Here is a 19,534-nt window from a genome sequence, read left to right on the forward strand (position 1 = left end):
GGTGGGGGGTGTGGATCTGACAAGGGAGTCGCGGAGGGAGTGGTCTTTACGGAATGCTGATAGGGGAGGGGAGGGAAATATATCCTTGGTGGTGGGGTCCGTTTGGAGGTAGCGGAAATGACGGCGGATGATGCGCTACCTTTTCTCTTCCTTCCTATGGATTTCAGTAAGGCATTTGATAAGGTTCCCCACGATAGGTTATTGCAGAAAATATGGAGGCATTGATTGAGGGTGATTTGGCAGTTTTGATCTGAAATTGGCTAGCTGAAAGAAGACAGAGGGTGGTGATTGATGGGAAATATTCATCCTGGAATTCAGTTACTAATGGTGAACCACAGGAATCTGTTTTGGGCCAGCTGCTGTTTGTCATTTTTATAAATGACCTTCGTAAGGGTGTAGAGGGATGGGTTAGTAAGTTTGCGGATGACACTAAGGTCAGTGCAGTTTTGGATAGTGCCAAGGATGTTGCAGGTTACAGATGGGCATGGATAAGCTGTAGAGCTGGGCTGAGAGGTGGCAAATGGAGTTTGATGTAGAGAAGTGTGAGGTGATTCACTTTGGAAGATGCAAAAGGAATAAAGAGTACTGGGCTAATGGTAAGATTCTTGGTGGTGTAGAAGAGAGAGAGATTTCAGTATCCATGTACATAGATCCCTGAAAGTTACCACCCAGGTTGATAGGGTTGCTATAAGAAGGCATACGGTGTGTTAGCTTTCATTGGTAGAGGGATTGAGTTTCGGATCCATGAGGTCAAGCTGCAGCTGTACAAAACTCTACTGCGGCTGCATTTGGAGTATTGCGTGCACTTCTGGTCACCGCATTATAGGAAGGATGTGGAAGCTTTGGAAAGGGTTCAGAGACGATTTACTAGGATGTTGCATGGTATGGAGTGAAGGTCTTATGAAGAAAGATTAGATTAGATTACTTACAGTGTGGAAACAGGCCCTTCGGCTCAACAAGTCCACACCGCCCCGCCGAAGCGTAACCCACCCATACCCCTAACCTAACACTAGGGGCAATTTAGCATGGCCAATTCACCTGACCTGCACATCTTTGGACTGTGGGAGGAAACTGGAGCACCCAGAGGAAACCCACGCAGACACGGGGAGAACGTGCAAACTCCACACAGTCAGTCGCCTGAGGCGGGAATTGAACCCGGGTCTCTGGCGCTGTGAGACAGCAGTGCTAACCACTAAGCCACCGTGCCGCCCACAAAGGCTGAGGGACTTGAGACTGTTTTCATTGGAGAGAAGAAGGTTGAGCAATAACTTAATTGAGACATACTAGATAATCAGATGGTTAGCGAGAGTCTTTTTCCTCGGATGACGATGGCTAGCAGGAGGGGACATAGCTTTAAATTGAGGGATGAAAGATGTAGGACAGATGTCAGAGGTAGCTTCTTTACTCGGAGAGTAGTAGAGGCATGGAACGCCCTGCCTGCAACTGTAGTGGACCCGTGAACCTTAAGGGCATTTAAATGGTCATTGGATAAACATATGGATGAAAATGGAATAGTGTAGGATAGGTAAGCTTCAGATTGGTTGCACTGGTTGGTACAACATCGAGGGTCGAAGAGCCTATACTGTGCTGTAATGTTCAATGCTCTAGAATAGACTAGATTCCCTACATTATGGAAACAGGCCCTTCGGGCCAACAAGTCCAAAATAACCCTCCGAAGAGTAACCCACCCAGACCCCTACCCTATATTTACCCCTGACTAATGCACCTAACACTATGTGTTTCTGTTGTGTTTCTGAAAAATTGCTGATCACTCAAAATGAGGATTCCTGAATGCACTCAAGTGGATTGTGCTGCTCACATTTGTTCTTGGTTTTGATTCTTCTTGCAAAAGTTGCTGGGTTTTATCTTCTGATTGTATACCATAATGACAGAAGTGTTTCCTCGACCAAAAATTCTGTGTAATAATAGATCTCACAATCAGAAATCACAATAAGATTGCGAATGAAGTTTAACATTTCTGGCCGCTATATCGCTAACTGGGCCCTGACTGTACCAGGTTACGCCTTCAATGTATCCTTTCCAATAATCCTCCCAAAGGCAAGTTGTAATAACTAGTCTTCAGTCACACACTAATAAGTTGTCTATGATTGTGAAATGCTATCAGTACTCAGAAGTATACATTATTGTGAACTCACTAGACTTTTGGTTTTGCCATCCTTCAACACAATGCTAGTGAATGACAGCATTGTCTTAGCCACACTTTTGTTCTTGTTGAAATTTGCTGAGACTTTTGGCTTTCAGGCTACAAATATTTTCCTGGTCATATGAAACATGTTTTGTTCAATTATTCCTAACACCAACAGATGTTTTGTTTGTTTTGGATTCCACAATGAGTCAAGGAAGCCCAACGATATCTTCCAGTGGTTGCTTTGATTGGCTGGTCAACAACAGGTGTAATATGACTTGTGGTTTAGAAAATTGCAGCACATTTGCTCAGTGGTTAGCACTGTTGCCTCACAGCGCCAGGGACCTGGGTTCAATTCCCAGCTTGCAGCTTGTGTGGAGTTTGCACATTCTCCCCATGTCTGTGTGGGTTTCCTCCAGGTGCTCCAGTTTCCTCCCACAATCCAAAGATGTGCAGGTCAGGTGAATTGGCCATGCGAAATTGCCCGTAGTGTTAGGTGCATTAGTCAGGGGTAAATATAGGGTAGGGGTCTGGGTGGGTTACTCTTCGGAGGGTTATTTTGGACTTGTTGGCCCGAAGGGCCTGTTTCCATAATGTAGGGAATCTAGTCTATTCTAGAGCATTGAACATTACAGCACAGTATAGGCTCTTCGACCCTCGATGTTGTACCAACCAGTGCAACCAATCTGAAGCTTACCTATCCTACACTATTCCATTTTCATCCATATGTTTATCCAATGACCATTTAAATGCCCTTAAGGTTCACGGGTCCACTACAGTTGCAGGCAGGGCGTTCCATGCCTCTACTACTCTCTGAGTAAAGAAGCTACCTCTGACATCTGTCCTACATCTTTCATCCCTCAGTTTAAAGCTATGTCCCCTCCTGCTAGCCATCGTCATCCGAGGAAAAAGACTCTCACTGTCTACTCTCGCTAACCATCTGATTATCTAGTATGTCTCAATTAAGTTATTGCTCAACCTTCTTCTCTCTAATGAAAACAGTCTCAAGTCCCTCCCTACTGAAAAGGCCTACTTCACCATCAACCACAGAGCACAACTGAAGACGTCCAATCTGATCGACAGTTTGAGGGAGATGAGTTTGAACTGACTTCATGTAAGCCAGACCAATTCCGCACATACAGATCATGGTCAGGAAGACCTACATTGCTTGGTCTAAGTAAGCAACCCAGATACTGTGAGAAAGGGAATATCTCTTCCAGTCGGAAAGATCAGTCTAACCCGGAAATTAAAAACACTGCAAGAAAGAAAGTACTTACTTCAACAGAGGCTGTCTTCCATGGTGGGGATTCATGATTTTATATTTCCTCTGCAAAGAAAATTCAGGAGAGTAAGAGTTCATCAGATAAGGAAATAGACCAACAATGATGTCTACTAGGAACAAAGCATATCTAAGATAAAAGATTCCTTGTCAATAGCCTTCAAGGAGAAAACCTACCATTCTTGTTCCAAATTCAAAGAACTATCAATTATTTGAAGGAAACTATCACAAAATTATACCAGTACTTAATCTATTAAACCATCAGCTATTTAGTCGCATGGTATTGCAGAACTTGATTATTGCTGAAAATTATGAAATGACCAGACTGCCTCCATCTGTGAAGTCAGAGATTTGAGGGAGATGGGGTGATGATAAATGTAATCTAGTTATATAATGTACAATGGGTTAACTAAGAGGCAGAAGCTTGGGGGAGAAATGTTCTGTGAGGTCATAATTCTGAAAGAGTTAATGTTAAAGTTTGTATTGGCTCAATCCATTCTGATATTGTCATACACGATCATTGGCAGCGGAGATGGGAGTTCTATACTAACCTTTGTAAGAAGCAAATATACTTTGCACAGCTCCTGAGAGATTTTACTAATTATTTCTGACTAGCAATGTGCATTGCTATCTTGTTAACAAAAGAATCCATCCATGGAACATCCTTCATTACTGATAATTAGACCAGCTCTAGACACAGTAAAGACTAAGCAAGTAGGCTCTTGTGGTGCTGTGATAGTGTGACAGAAGGCCTCCATTCAAGTCACACCTGTTCCAAAGGTGCATAATAGCAACAATGAACAAGTTCAGAATCATAGAGTCATAGAATTGATTTGAAAATATTCAGACAAAGGAGGATTGATGGCAGAGAACTACCTCAAATAACCCATGTCTCTGTCACATTCTGGCAAATACGTCAGATACCTCAAGGTGTCAGAAGTGTTAATCAGGGTAAGTAGCAAACTTCTACTGTGTTGCCTGAGAGGTCATTTTTACTTTTCCAATGGTGGTTTTCTTAAACGTATTTCATGAGAGATATTCTTTAAATGTCATGAACTATTTTACACACTTCTTAAGATATAACCACTAGCAATTGCTGTGTTCAGTGCACACTACTTAATGTATTTTTTCTCTTCAAACTAGACATATCTCTGGGAAATGACAAGCGGTGTTGATGAAATTCCACCTGGGATTGTAAATAAAGAACATATAATATTTGGTAACATGCAGGAAATCTATGAATTCCATAATAAGTAAGTAAGATAAATATAATGTACAACAATTTTGTTGCACAGCTCACATTTACACATGTCATGAACAAATGCAGAACTAACCATAAGCAATCTGTTTTTCAAAATGTTTGTTATGGTTCTGGGGATGAAAATTGGAAAGGATAATGTTTGTAAGTTGTTAGGAATACTAAACTGCTTCAAAATGCTTTGTTGAAAATAAGTCATTGAGATTTTTTTTCTTTTTTTTGTGAGAAATAATCAGTCAAATTTTAGCAGAGGGCCTGGTACCCTGACACCACGACCATTTAGAGTCATAGAAATATACGACATGACAACAGACCCTCGTCTGTGCTGACCATACGTCCTAAATAAATCTAGTCCCATTTGCCATCATTTGGCCGATATCCCTCTAAACCCTTCCTTTTCATATATCCATCCAGGGCAGTTAAATGTTGTAATTGTCCCAGCCTTCACTGCTTCCTCTGGCAGATAATTTCATACATTCAAGTTTCATGGCATCTTTGCTTTAGCTAGGAGACCAGAATTGAATGCAGTTTTCCAAAAGTGGCCTAAGCAATACACTATACAGCTGCAAGATGACCACCCAACCCCTATACTCAATGCACTGACCAATACAGACAAGCGTACCAAACATCGCCTTCACAATCCTGTCGACCTGTGATTCCACTTTCAAGGAAATATGAACCTTGAACTCCAAGTCTCCTTGTTCGGCAACACTCTCCAGGACCTGACCATTAAGTGTATAAGTCTGCCCCGATTTGCCTCACCAAAGTGCAGCACCTCACTTTTATCTAAATTAAGTTCAATCTGCCACTCCTCGGCCCATCAGCCCATCTGGTCAAGATCCCGTTGTACTCTGTGGTAACTTCCTTGGCTCCCACTACACCAATTGTGGGAGCATTTGCAAACTTACTGTATTCACATCCAAATCATTTATATAAATGTCAAAAAGCAGCAGCAATCCTTGCGACACACTGCTTGTCACAGGCCTGGAGTTCAAAAAGCAGTGGCAATCCTTGTGACACACTGCTTGTCACAGGCCTGGAGTCCAAAAAGCAGTCGTGCACCACCACCGCCAGTCATGCTCCTACCTTTGAGCCAGTTATGTATCCAAATGGCTAGTCCTCCTTGTATTCCATGTGATCTAGTCTTGTTAGCCAGTATTCCATGACAAACCTTACGAAGCATCTTACTGAAGTCCATATAGACAATGCCCACCGTCTGTTCTCATCAATCCTCTTTGTTACTTCTTCAAAAAACTCAATCAAGTTAGTGAGACACAATTTCCCACACACAAAGCCATGTTGACTATCCCTAATCAGTCTTTGCCTTTCCAAGTACCTGTAAATCCTGTCCCTTGGGATCCCCTCCAACAACTTGCCCACCACTGATGTCAGGCTCACTGGACTATTAGTTTCCTGGCTTTTCTTTATCACCTTTCTCCAATAATGAGACCACATTAGCCAACCTCCAGTCTTCTGGCACCACATTTATGGCTACCAGTGACACAACTATCTCAGTAAGAGGCTCAGCAATCACTTCTGTAATTTTTGCACAAAGTTCTGGGATATACATGATCATATCCTGGGGATTTATCCACCTTTGAGTTTTAAGTTGTCCAGCACCATTCCCTCTGTAATGGAAAATTTTCAGGATACAGCCATTTATTCCCCCAGTTCTCTAGCTTCTCTAGCTCCACAGGAAACACTGATGCAAAATGCTCATTTAGTTTCTCCCCACCTCCTGTGGTTCCACACATAGGTGGCCTTGTTGATCTTTAAGGGGCCCTATTCTCTTCCTACTTTTCTCTTTTGACCTTTATGTATGTGGATTCTCTTTAACCCTATTTGCCAAAGTTATGTGATCTCCCCTTTTTGCCCTCCTGATTTCCCTCTTAGGTATACTCCTATTGCCCTTATACTCTTCTAGGGTTTCACTTGATCCCTCCTGTCTATACCTTACATATGCTTCCTTCTTTTTCTTGACCAGAACCTCAATTTCCCGGATCAGCCAGCATTCCGTATACCTACAAGCCTTGCTTTCCACCCTAACAAGAAAATATTGTCTCTGGACTCTCATTATCTCATTTTTGAAGGCATCCTCCTTTCCAGTCTGCAAATAACCTCCCCCATCAACTATTGAAAGTTCTTCCTCTAATTTTAGAATTTTAACTTTGAGATCCAGTCTATCCTTTTCCATTACTATTTTAAAACAAATAGAATTATGATCACTGGCCCCAAAGTGCTCTGCCACCGACACCCTAGGCACTTGCCTTGCCTTATTTCCCTATAGTAGGTTAAGTTTTGCTCCTTCTCGATTAAACACATCCACATTCTGAATCAGAAAATTTCCTCGTATATATTTAACAAATTCCTCTCCATCCAAGCCCTTAACACTATGACTATGTTTGGAAAGTTAAAATTCCTTACCATTACCACCTTATTATTCTTACATATAACTGACATCTCCTTACAAATTTGGTTCTCAGGTTTCCCCTGACTATTGTGGGATCTATAATACAATCCTAATAAGGTGATCATCCTTTTCTTATTTCTCAGTTCCACCCAAATAACTTCACTGGACACAGTCCCTGGAATATTCTCCCTAAATACAGCTGTAATGTTATATCTAGTCAAGACTGCCACACTTCCTCCTGTCTTGCCTACCCCACCCCCCGCGCCCCCAAACCCCCCACCCCGCATCTCTCCTTCCTATAGCATCTAAACCCTGTAACATTTAACTGCCAGTCCTGTCCATCCTTGAGCCACTATAATAGCTATGATCTCCCAGTCCCAGTCCCAACCATGCCCTAAGTTCATCTGCCTTACGAGTTAGGCCTCTTGCATTAAAATGATCAGTCCTACCTCATTCTCCGCATTGATCCTGCCGACCATGAGTGTTTGATATACTCCTTTTCCCAAATGTACCAGCCTCAGACTCATTTATTTTCTCACTATCTCTCTCTGCTTTTTGGCCCATCCCACTAGTTTAAATCCTGCCGTGTAGCTCTAGCAAATCACCCCCACCAGTATATTAGTCCCCTTCCAATTCAGGTGCAACACATCCTCCTTAAATAAGTCATTTCTACCCCAGAAGAGATTACAATGATCCAATAATGTGAATCCTTTTCCCCTGCACCATTTGCTGTATCCTCCTATTGTTGCTCTCACTAGCATTTGGCACCGAGGGTAATGCAGATATTACTACCCTTGAGGACCTGCATTTTAACCTCCTAATTTCCTATATTCTTTCTCAGAACCTCGTATTTTTCCTGTGTTGTAATGGACTTTCAGTGGAATATAGCATTGAGAGTCAGGTTTCTGGTCCAGAGTCTGGCTCCAATGTGTACAACGGCCTGTTGCTGGTCCCTGTCCCCTTTGAGAATATTGTCCACCCGCACTAGATATCCTTGCCCCTGGCACCGTAGAGTCATACAGCATGAAAATAGATCTTTCAGTCCAACCTTCCTGATGAAGGGCTTTTGCCTAAAACATCAATTTTCCTGCTTCTCAGATGCTGCCTGACCTGCTGTGCTTTTCCAGCACCACTCTGATCTAAACTTTCAGTCTAACCGGTCTATGCTGAACATAATCCCAAACTAAACTAATGCCACCTGCTCCTGGCCCATATCACTCCAAACATTTCCTATTCATCTACTTATCCAATTGTACCCACATCCACCACTTTCTCAGGAATTCGTTCCACAGGCAAACCACCCTCTGTGTAAACATTTTGTCCCTCGTGTCTTTCTTAAGTCTCTCTCCTCTCACCTTTAAAAAAGTGACCCTTAGTCTTGAAATCCCCCATCCTAGGGAAATGACAACTGCCATTAACTCTATGTATGACCCTCATTATTTTATAAACTTCTAAAAAGTTGCCTGTCAAACTCTTACGCTCCAGTGGAAAAGGTCCCAGCCTATCCAGCCTTTTTTTATAACGCAAACCTTTCTTATCCAGAAGCATCTTAATAAATCTCTTCTGAACCTCCTCCATTAATAATATCCTTCCTATAACAGGGAGGCAACACGCCATCCTGATGTTTCATTGTCAGCTTCAGGAACATCTGTCTGTGGCTCTGACTAGAGAGTCCCCTATCACAGTTGATCACTTGGAACCTGACATGTCCCTTGTTACATTAGAGCCAGACTCTGGACCAGAAACCTGACTCTCAGTGCTATATTCCACTGAAAGTCCATCACCCCCTACATTTTCCAAAGAGCATTTTAATTTGAGATGAGGTTAGCCATAGCAGAGTCATGCACTACCTGCCTACGTCTCCTACCTTTCCTAGAGGTAACTCATCTACCCGACTCTACCTGCGGTTTTTCTACCTTCCAGAAATTGCCATCCATCACATCCCGGCTCATGTAACTTCCTCATTACCTCTAACATTCCCTCCAACCTATCCATGTGATCCAATCGAATTCACAATCAAACACTTCCTTCAGACATAATCATCAGGAACAAGAAACACAGCAGGGAAAGAAATTAATACTCAGTAGCAACATTCCCTCTAACTTCCGTTGTTCCTGCTTAAACTTCTGAAATGTGTGTTTGGTATGTTTAAACGACTGTGGAATTCATACACCGAAGAATGATGGAGTGTGCACAGGGTTGCTCAGCTCACAGAAAGTTGCTGAGAAGTAATAGGATGAATAACTAATGTCACAGTTGAGGGACACATTTTTAGAATTTCCTTTGCAAATAAGGAAAGAACTAGTTTAGGGAGAGAGTTCAAGTCTATAGGCTTAAGTTGACTAAAAGCTTGGATAAAACTAAAATAAGGAATAGGCACATGGAGGCCAAAGTTAGAAATGCGGGAGTCACCAAATATTATGGAGCTAAATATAGTCACAGAGGTAATCAGATGAATCCTGGCAGGATTTGTAACAGGGATTTGTTGGAGATACTGAGTAGCAATAGATCCAAATGACTGCAAATAATAGATGTGAGAAAGCACGATAAGAATGGATGGGAATGTAGATAATATTATTTGCAATGGTGTTTCTGTTTCTGGTCCTTCAAAACAGCAAAAATGCGTTTGCATTTAACTGAACTATCTCCAGCATACAGCCTGTTAACAGATTCCTGAGCATTCCCACATTTTCAGTTTTATTAATCTAGTTCAAGGCTTTCACAAAGTGAATACAGAGGAACCTCAATTACCCAAACGACATGGGCAGCGAGTATTTTGTCGGATAATCGAATGTTCGTATAATTGATTGCCAGATAACACAGTTTAGCCAAGCAACGGGGCCTTGCAATCCTGCCGGATAATCTAAAATTCTGATAATTGAATGCCGGATAATCGAGGTTCCTCTATATGTCAAAACTATAATTTCCATAGCTGTTGCTAAATAAGGCAGATGACATCTCCAAGTTCTCTTATTTTGTTTTTTTGGAATGTGGTTAGCCGGTTTGTCTATAACCTTGCAGAATGCTTAGTTTACAAGACCTTGCGACAAACTAGTTTAGAGATATATTCATGCAATGAAAATATACGTAGTGCTAGTTGATAAACTGAGTTTTTCTACCTTTCTGCAGTGTAAATTGAGAATTTTAATTTCAAATCTTGATTACAATATTATCCATTTCCTCTACATGCCATCTGTAAAGTGACTGATAAGTTATCATCTTCATATTTAGCTGAATACAGACCATTCTGGTTACAAGCTGTAATTGAAATTGTATATTTCAATTATTTGATTGTATGTACTTCAAAATATCTTTACAGTTTATTTCTGAAAGAGCTGGAGAAATACGAACAGCTGCCAGAAGATGTAGGACATTGTTTTGTCACCTGGGTAAGTCACTTGTCACTTTCAAAGGATTGTTTGCATGAGACTTCTTCAGAATTATGGTAATATGATGTAGTTGATGCAGTGGCTTTTGACTAAGCCATATAACAATTCAATCTATTAAAATAATTACTTGAAAGCATTTCTTTATGTAATTCAAGCACAATCTTGTTCACTTAAAATCCAAATCTCACACTCTTGTTGGATTAAAGCTTGTTGATTTTTCCAAAGCCAGATTTCAGATGCTATATTGAAGTTGTAAATAAGCTAACCAACCATTCTCCATAAATTGACACACTACAGGTGACCCCACTGCACTACACACAGACACAGACAGACAAACACACACACTCACTCCTATACACACACATTCATACAGACACACACACACTCCTACAGACCCATACACTCCCACAGACCTTCTCTCATACACAAGCTCTCTCTCATACACTCACACATATACTCACACACTAACATGCACACATGCACCCTCTCATAGACTTATACCCCTTTACGTGCTCACTGACATATACACACGCACACTCTCGCACAGACACTCGTAAACCCCCCCACGCCCACATGGCCAAACACACACAAAGGTTTGTGGGGTGAATTTGTACTTGCAGAATTACATTTGATTTTACTCAAAAACTGCATGAATCCATGTAAGATTCTGTATATCAGTCTGAACACTGTGGCACAGACAGTCTCACACAGGGCACCTCACACCTTCAGTGCATTATCTGGGCCGACATGACACCAATTGTTAAAGTTCACTTGAGAATGTAACTTTTAAAAACAAGTTCTGGGATTTACATATGAAAGAACTGAAGCCAACATGGTCATTCTAAAAGATGAAAGACTTAACAAACAATCCAGGTCTTTTTCAATGTATAATTTCAGTTACATCATACTCTGAACATTTGCTATAAATTCTGTGTCTTATAGTCTATAACCACCTGATGAAGGAGCAGCGCTCTGAAAGCTAGTGCTTCCAAATAAACCGGTTGGACTTTAACCTGGTGTTGTGTGATTTTTAAACTTTATTATCTGTAAGCATATCCTGTATCCAAAATCACAGCCTCTATTTAAATAAGCTAAAATGCTTTGTGAAAATCTCTGAAGGATTAAGTTTGTTAAAGCAGAAGCAACTGCATTTTTTTTGGTGTGATTCACACAGTAAGCTGATGTTTGGTCAGAGGTAAAGGTAAAAACATAACCCATGTCCTGTGGTCCAGGAAAGGGAAACCAGTCAGGATTTCTACTGCTGGTCACTCAGCAGTGGCGAACATAAGGGCGTCAGGTGAAGACAGGATTATACTTAGTTATCACACCACACAGTCGGTTTGTCAGTTTGTTTTGTTGTTTTTTGAAATATTTTCCCTCAACACTTTGTGTTAGAAGAGCAGAGTTTGTTTATGTTTCATGTATCAATTGAATGAATGCAATGGTACACAGTGTATACTGTATCTTTACCATCATTAGAAATATGTATTTTTTGCAGTTGAGAGTAGATCTTTGGAATTTTCTGCTCTTGAATACTTCATTCTCAATCATTGAATATATTCAGGGCTTATGTCAAAGGAGTTTTGGTCTCTCAATGAAAACAGATCTGGCAGAAAACGAGAGTTGTGTTTGAAGATCAGCTATGACCTTTTTGAATGACAAGGCCTAGGGACTTTATGGCCTATTCCTGTGCCTATTCATTAGTTATTGTGCTCTTGTCAACTCAGGACCAAGTTTGCAGCTTCATGTTTTTTTTCTATTCCTTAGACTGCTTTAATATTCCAGTGCTCTCTGGCTGGCCTTGCCCCTTTGAATCCACGTGAACAAAAACATGTCCAAAACTCTGCCACCCACATCCCAACTTGGAACAAGTTCTGTTCACCTACATTTGCCTCAAAGATTTATTTTAAAATTCTCACAGATACTTCAGTATTACTATTCCTTAGTTTGACTAGTCAATCAGTAAGAAACTGATTTCTGACCATATGTTTTGTTTCCTTTCAAACAGGCTGACAAGTTCCAAATGTATGTAACATACTGTAGGAACAAACCAGACTCTACACAGCTCATACTGGAGCATGCAGGAGCATACTTTGATGTCAGTATCATAGAGTGGCTTGGTATTTTTAACATATCCCATCCCTTTGCTTAGTACAATCATTGTTATCAATAATATATTAATTTTCTTTCATAGCTGAGAGAGAGAGGTTTTCATTAAATCAAGGATATTGAGTTTATGGAACCTGAAGTGGTAAATAGAGTTAAGACTCAAGTAAACTGATCTAATTACGTAGAATGTGTGAAAGTGCTGAAAATGTGCTCTTGTTCCTATCTTCCAAATGATAAGACAGTCTCTTCTTTGATGTAATAATGATTCTTACAGGCCAAAATTATTCATGACATGTTTTCCTCTTGTGGGGAAAACTTTGCCATTGGTTGTCACTTCCACAAAGTGGCTTAATTGGAATCAGTACTATAAAGTAAGGGAGGGGAGGTTCACAGAAATTGGATTGAAATTTCAGTTAGGATCTCTGAAAGAGAGATTAAACATTTGTCAATGGTCTGTACCTCGGTTTCTCCATCACTGCTTCTAAAAATAATGTTGCCAACCATGGTTAAAAATAAAATGCAACATTGCTAAACTAACCAGAAATCAGCACAAAATAATGGGGTAGAAATCATACAAAATTAGATTTGATTGCAGGATTTTAGAAGCAATGGCATGCCAAATTGAAAAGATCTACCTGAAAAAGTGGTCACTTACCAATTTATCAATCCCTCAAAATCCATGCAGATCAGGTGCAGACCTGGCCTACTAAATCATTTAGCATTTTGCCAAATTTATGGATGGAAATTGGAAGCAGGAAAATTGAATGTAAGCCCCAATGATCTAGAAAATGTGATGTAGCAATGGAGGTTTTGTGTGCAGATTTTTAGCAATCAAATGTTTGGAGGTAATGAGAGCTGTTTGCATCCAAGAAATAGTCTTACACTGAGATTGACTATATTTTTAAATATTCACAGTATTAACTCTTATTATTGCATTTTTTTAAAAACTAGGAAATACAACATCGCCATGGACTGGCCAACTCAATATCTTCCTATCTTATCAAACCTGTTCAGCGAATAACTAAATATCAGCTACTCTTAAAGGTAGGTGGATGAAGCTTTGATCATTTCTTAAGAATAAGGGATTGATTTGGAGAACTTAAAGTATAACATGTAAATGGATTATAATTACATACAATTAACACCTCTGAGGCAACTGAGACTTAAATCTTCTGACCCAGAGATAGGGACTGTGCCGCAAGAACTAATGTAATAGTTGATTGAATCTGCATAATCAACTCAATCTAGACTCCAGAAATAAATTTGGTTATATCAGCTTGCTACTTTTGTGTAATTGTATTAATGTCTAACTTCTCAATAAATCAAGGAAGTTGTCAATTCAATGGAACCAGATCTTTCAGATTTTCTGTATTTCCTTGGTTTTGGAAGTTTCTAAAATGAATCAAGCTTAGTTCTCTCTGGCTTTTTTTAATTTTTAGGAACTGTTAACATGTTGTGAAGAAGGAAAGGGAGAAATTAAAGATGGCCTGGAGGTGATGTTGAGTGTGCCAAAGCGAGCCAATGATGCCATGCATCTCAGCATGCTAGAAGGTGCGTCCTCTATATCACTTAAGCTTCTGATTTCTTGTGAAATTCATCAAAAGTGTTGACATATTTATATTTAGATGCACACAAAACTATAGTAAAATTATTTCTTGAAATGTAGCTGTTTTACAATAAAGCAGTTAGCTGGTTAGGAACAAACATCAGAATCATTATGCTGTGTATGAACTGAATTAATATAATTAGAATTTTATCAAAATATTTCCACAACGGCCTTTTTCAATAAAAACAGAATGTGGAGAAAATGACTTGTGCTTGCACTTCAAGGAAAAGGTATGAAGGAGTTATTATTGTTCTTAGGCTTTGATGAGAATCTGGAATCCCAGGGAGAGCTGATCCTGCAAGAATCCTTCCAAGTGTGGGATCCTAAATCATTAATCCGCAAAGGCCGAGAGAGACATCTATTCCTGTTTGAAATGTCACTCATCTTCAGCAAGGAAATCAAGGATTCCAATGGGAGGAGCAAATATATCTACAAACACAAACTGCTTGTAAGTTCAGTCGTGGATGTTGGAACTCTGCTGCTTTAGAACGAGGGTGGAAATTAAGTCTTTTGCTGTTCAGAATGCGGCTGATTAGAAAACATTTCAGGTGTGACTATACACCAGAACAGAGATGTTTGAACCCTAATATTTCAGATGGAGTGAACAATTCTCTTTCATTTGTTGATTAATCATTCATTTTAATCAGTTTCTATAAGTTGAAAGCAAGTTTATCTTTTTTTCTATTATTTCTACAATTGCTAGTATTTATGTAGCACCTTTAACATAACCAAGCATTTACAAGGTGCTCCACAGAAGCATTGCCAAACAACCAAAAGAGAAAATGCTGGAAAATCTAAGCAGGTCTGGCAGCATCTGTAAGGAGAGAAATGAGCTGACATTTCGAGTCTAATTGACCCTTTGTCAAAGCTCTTTTTTTATTTTTTTAGGGTGAGTCATGGCTCCAGAAGCAAAGGTAGCAATAAAGAGGTGATAATGACAGTGCATAGAGAGATTGTAGGGAGATTAGGAGCTGTGAATGACCAAGGCTGAAGCCAGTGCTATGTGACAAAATATGTAGGGGATGGGTGAAGCAGAGGCAAAATGGAAAACAGGGGAGAAGGGTAGCAAAGGGGGAAGAGGAGAGGAAAAAGATGATGAGAGAGTGGGGAGCGAGAGAAAGAGAGACAATCAAGAAATAAGAGGTACAGAACAGTGAAAAAAAAAATTAAAAAGATAAATAAAATAAATGAAATAAAATTACGGAGCAGAATGAAAACAGAGAGTTCAAGATGGGATAATCATCTGAAGTTGTTGAATTCAATGTTGAGACCGGCAGGCTGTAACGTGCCTAGTCAGAAGATGAGATGCTGTTCCTCCAGTTTGTGTTGCGCTTCACTGGAACATTGCAACAGGCCAAGGACAGACATGTGGGCATGGGAGCAGGATTGTGTGTTGAATTGGCAAGCCATGGGAAGGTCCGGGACCTGATTGCGTACAGACCGAAGGTGCTCAGCAAAGCGATCACCCAGTTGGCGTTTTGTCTCTCCAATATAGAGCAATGAATGCAATAGACCAAATTGAACGAGGTACAAGTGAAACGCTGCTTAATCTGAAATGAGTGTTTGGGGCCTTGGATGGTGAGCATGGATGGTAAAGGGGCAGGTGTTGCACCTTCTGCGATTGTATTGGAAGGTGCCGTGTGTGATGGGAGAGGTGTTAGGTGTGATGAAGGAGTGGACTAGGTTGTCCCGGAGGGAACAATCTCTGCGGAATGCAGACATGGGGAGGGAAGGGAAGCTGTGTTTAGTGGTGTCATTGTGCTGGAGTTGGCGAAAGTGCCGTAGGATTATTCTTTGCACGTGAAGGCTGGTGAGGTGAAAGGTGAGAACAAGAGGGACACTATCCTTGTTCTGGGAGGGGAGGGAGGGGGTGAGGGTCGTGGCGTGGGAGATGGACCGCACACTGTCGAGAGCCCTGTCAACAACTGTAGGTGGGAAGCCACGGTTGGAGAAGAAGGAGCACATATTAAGAGCACCACCTTGGAAAGTGGCCTCATTGGAACAAATGCGGCGGAGACGAAGGAGCTGAGAGAAAGGGATAGAATCCTTAAAGGACATAGGGTGAGAAGAGCTGTAGTCCAGATAGCTGTGGGAGTCAATGGACTTGTAATGGATATTAGTGGATAAACTATTGCCGGAAATGGAGACAGAAAGGTCAAGGAAGGGAAGGCAAGTGTCGGCAATGGATAAACTGGAGGCGAAGTTTATGAATTTTTCCAGGTCAGGACGATAGCATGAAGCTGCACCAAAATAGTCATTGATGTACCGATAAAGCAGTTGTGGGAGGGGACCCAGGTAGGCCTGGAACAAGAAATGTTCTACATACCCCATGAAAAGGCAGGCATAGCTAGGACCCATGCGGGTACCCATTGCTACTCTTTTGATTTGGAGAAAATGGGATGAGTTGAAGGAGAAGTTGTTGAGAGAGAGAACAAGCTTTGACAAAGGGTCAGTTAGACTCGAAACGTCAGCTCTTTTCTCTCCTTACGGATGCTGCCAGACCTGCTGAGATTTTCCAGCATTTTCTCTTTTGGTTTCAGATTCCAGCATCCGCAGTAATTTGCTTTTATTGCCAAACAACATTTGGTACCAAACAAATAAACTGGCTACCAGAGGCTTGGCCAATGAGGTAGGTTTTAAATAGCAATTGAAAGGAGGACTGGGATGAAAATCCAAGCTTATGGTCTTGACAGCCAACTGTGGACCAGCTATGTGCAAGAAACTAGACTGAAAAAGCACAGAAACCTTAAAGGGTTATAGGGCTGTGCAAGGTTACAAAATTATGATACAAAGTTAGGATGGCAATAGCAAAGTATTGGCTGAGATAGTTTGTAAAGGTGGAAGATGGAACGTCAGCTTAGGGGAGTGAACAAAAGAGAAGTACAGCACAGAAACAGGCCCATCAGCCCTCCAAGCCTGTGCCAATCATCATGCCCTAACTAAACCAAATAAAAGACCTTCTGCCCTTATTCGTTCCATATCCCTTATTCCCTCCCTATTCATGTAACCATCCAGATGCCTCTTAAATGTTGCCAATATGCCTGTTTCCACCACCTTTTCTAGCAGTGTGTTCCAGACTGCAACCACTCTCTGTGTGAAAAACTTCCCTTGCATATCTCCCTTAAACTATCCCCCTCTCACCTCAAACCTGTGTCCCCTTGTAATTGAAACTTCAACCCTGGGAAAAAGTTTCTGACTATCCACCCTATCTATACCTCTCATAATGTTGTAGACCTCTATCAGGTCTACTCTCAGCCACTATCTTTCCAGTGTAAACAATCCTAGTCTTTTTACCCTTTCCTCACAGCCAATGTCTGCAATACCAGGCAACATCCTGGTGAACCTTCTCTGCACTCTCTCCAAAGCTTCCACATCCTTCTGGTAAAGTAACCAAAACTGCACACGCTACTCCAAATGCGGCCTAACAAGGGTTTTATATAGCTGCAACATGGTTTGCCAACTCTTGTTCTCCTCCTCATCCTACTTCCAGCTGATAAAGTCAGGCATGTCATATGCCATCTTTATCAGCTTGGCCACCAGTGTTGCCATTTTTAGGGAAATACATGCCCGGATCTGTTTGTATGTTAATGTTTCTAAGTGATCTGCCATTTACAGTGTATTTCACACTTAAATTTGAACCTCCAAAATGCATCATCTCACATTTGTCTGGACTCAACAAATCTAGAGGTTACAATGGCTTCAGCAATAGATGAGAGGTATTGTAGCAAACTAACTGAGGCAGCCATAATGTGGAGCTGCCGGTGTTGGACTGGGGTGGACAAAGTCAGAAATTGCACAACACCAGGTTATCATCCAACAGATTTATTTAAAATCACAAGCTTTCAGAGCATAGCCCCTTCATCAGATGAAGTGAGAGAGAAGCACACGGAACATAGAATTTATGGGCAGAGAGACCAAGGGCAGAGGGATCAAAAGATCATATCCCTGGTTTGAGTGGTTTGTTGAGAAATAAGCACCTGTAGTTGACCAAAAGTGTTAGACAGTATGAGTAAAATGTCAATAGCTGAATAACAAACAAAGGGATGACCTATAATAGGATTAAACGAGGCAGAGAGATAATTACAAAAAATAAGGAGGTGTTGAAGACTAACCAAATGGCTGAGATAACATGGAACAAAAACAGAAGCTGCTGGAAAGGCCCAGCAGGTACAGCAGCTTCTGTGAAGGAAAATCCGAGGAAGGATCACTGCATCTGAAATGTTAACTCTGACTTTTCTTCACTGATGCAGCCAGAGCTGCTGAGCACTCCCAGAAACCCCTGTCCTTACTCCTGACTTACAGCATGTGCAGTTCTTTCGGTTTTTAATTTGACTGGAGTAACATAAGAGGTACAAGAGTCGCATGCTGATGGTCTAATCAAAGTAATAAGAAATCCAAAACTGTACAAACTAATTAATGTAGAGGGATCATAACAATTTATCAAGGTGATGGTGTCAAGACAGGACAGTAAGGAAGATTGTACAGATACAGAACAGTGTGTTGGGGTCACATGTGGTGCGACACAAACCCAAGATCACAGTTGAGGCCGTCTTGAGCAGCATAGAAAGGGACAGGATTAGATTAGATTACATTACAATGTGGAAACAGGCCCTTCGGCCCAACAAGTCCACACTGACCCGCCGAAGCGCAACCCACCCATACCCCTACATTTATCCCTTACCTAACACTACGGGCAATTTAGCATGGCCAATTCACCTGACCCTGCACATCTTTGGACTGTGGGAGGAAACCGGAGCACCCGGAGGAAACCCACGCAGACACGGGGAGAACGTGCAAACTCCACACAGTCAGTCGCCTGAGTCGGGAATTGAACCCGGGTCTCTGGCGCTGTGAAGCAACAGTGCTAACCACTGTGCCACCGTGCCGCCCACTAATGCTGCCAGCATTAAGAAGTTGGGTAGGAAATTAGCATACAGAACTTCAAGAGTCCAAGTACAAGATGTAATTGAGTACAGAAATTGGAGGATACAATAGGTAAATATATGGCAGTAAAGATGGTGCAGGGGGAAGAGCTTTAGATTCTGGGGAGATGGGACTTGTATAAGCCCATTTAGGTTGCACCTAAACAGAACCAAGTATAAGTTGAATGTAGTGCATTTTGCTAATCTGACTAGAGAGGGTCTAAATTAATTTGACAGGAATTAGAACCAGAAAGTAGATGTTAGAGGCTGTTATTAAATATGCTGTAGTTGGACCATGTAGAAAGATTCAAGTTAATCAGGCACATTCAACATGGTGAAAGGGAAATTGGTTAATCAAATTATTCACGTTCTTTGTGGAAGTGATGTGCTTGGACAAAGGGGAACAAGTACAGTA

At 41.2% G+C, this 19,534-nt stretch overlaps 1 protein-coding gene across 1 annotated transcript in view; it reads left to right on the forward strand.

Annotated features, from left to right (window-relative positions):
• The window catches only part of LOC122550233 (triple functional domain protein-like), a 561,659-nt gene that overhangs the window by 356,874 nt on the left and 185,251 nt on the right, over nucleotides 1-19,534 (forward strand). The window contains exons 25-30 of the mRNA XM_043690993.1: nucleotides 4,569-4,678; nucleotides 10,413-10,482; nucleotides 12,491-12,580; nucleotides 13,543-13,635; nucleotides 14,031-14,142; nucleotides 14,455-14,645. Of these exons, the coding sequence (XP_043546928.1) occupies nucleotides 4,569-4,678; nucleotides 10,413-10,482; nucleotides 12,491-12,580; nucleotides 13,543-13,635; nucleotides 14,031-14,142; nucleotides 14,455-14,645 (666 nt within the window). The remainder of the gene's footprint in view (nucleotides 1-4,568; nucleotides 4,679-10,412; nucleotides 10,483-12,490; nucleotides 12,581-13,542; nucleotides 13,636-14,030; nucleotides 14,143-14,454; nucleotides 14,646-19,534) is intronic.

The sequence above is a fragment of the Chiloscyllium plagiosum genome, chromosome 5 (genome assembly GCF_004010195.1).
Source record: "Chiloscyllium plagiosum isolate BGI_BamShark_2017 chromosome 5, ASM401019v2, whole genome shotgun sequence".
In the NCBI taxonomy this organism is placed as follows: Eukaryota; Metazoa; Chordata; class Chondrichthyes; order Orectolobiformes; family Hemiscylliidae; genus Chiloscyllium; species Chiloscyllium plagiosum.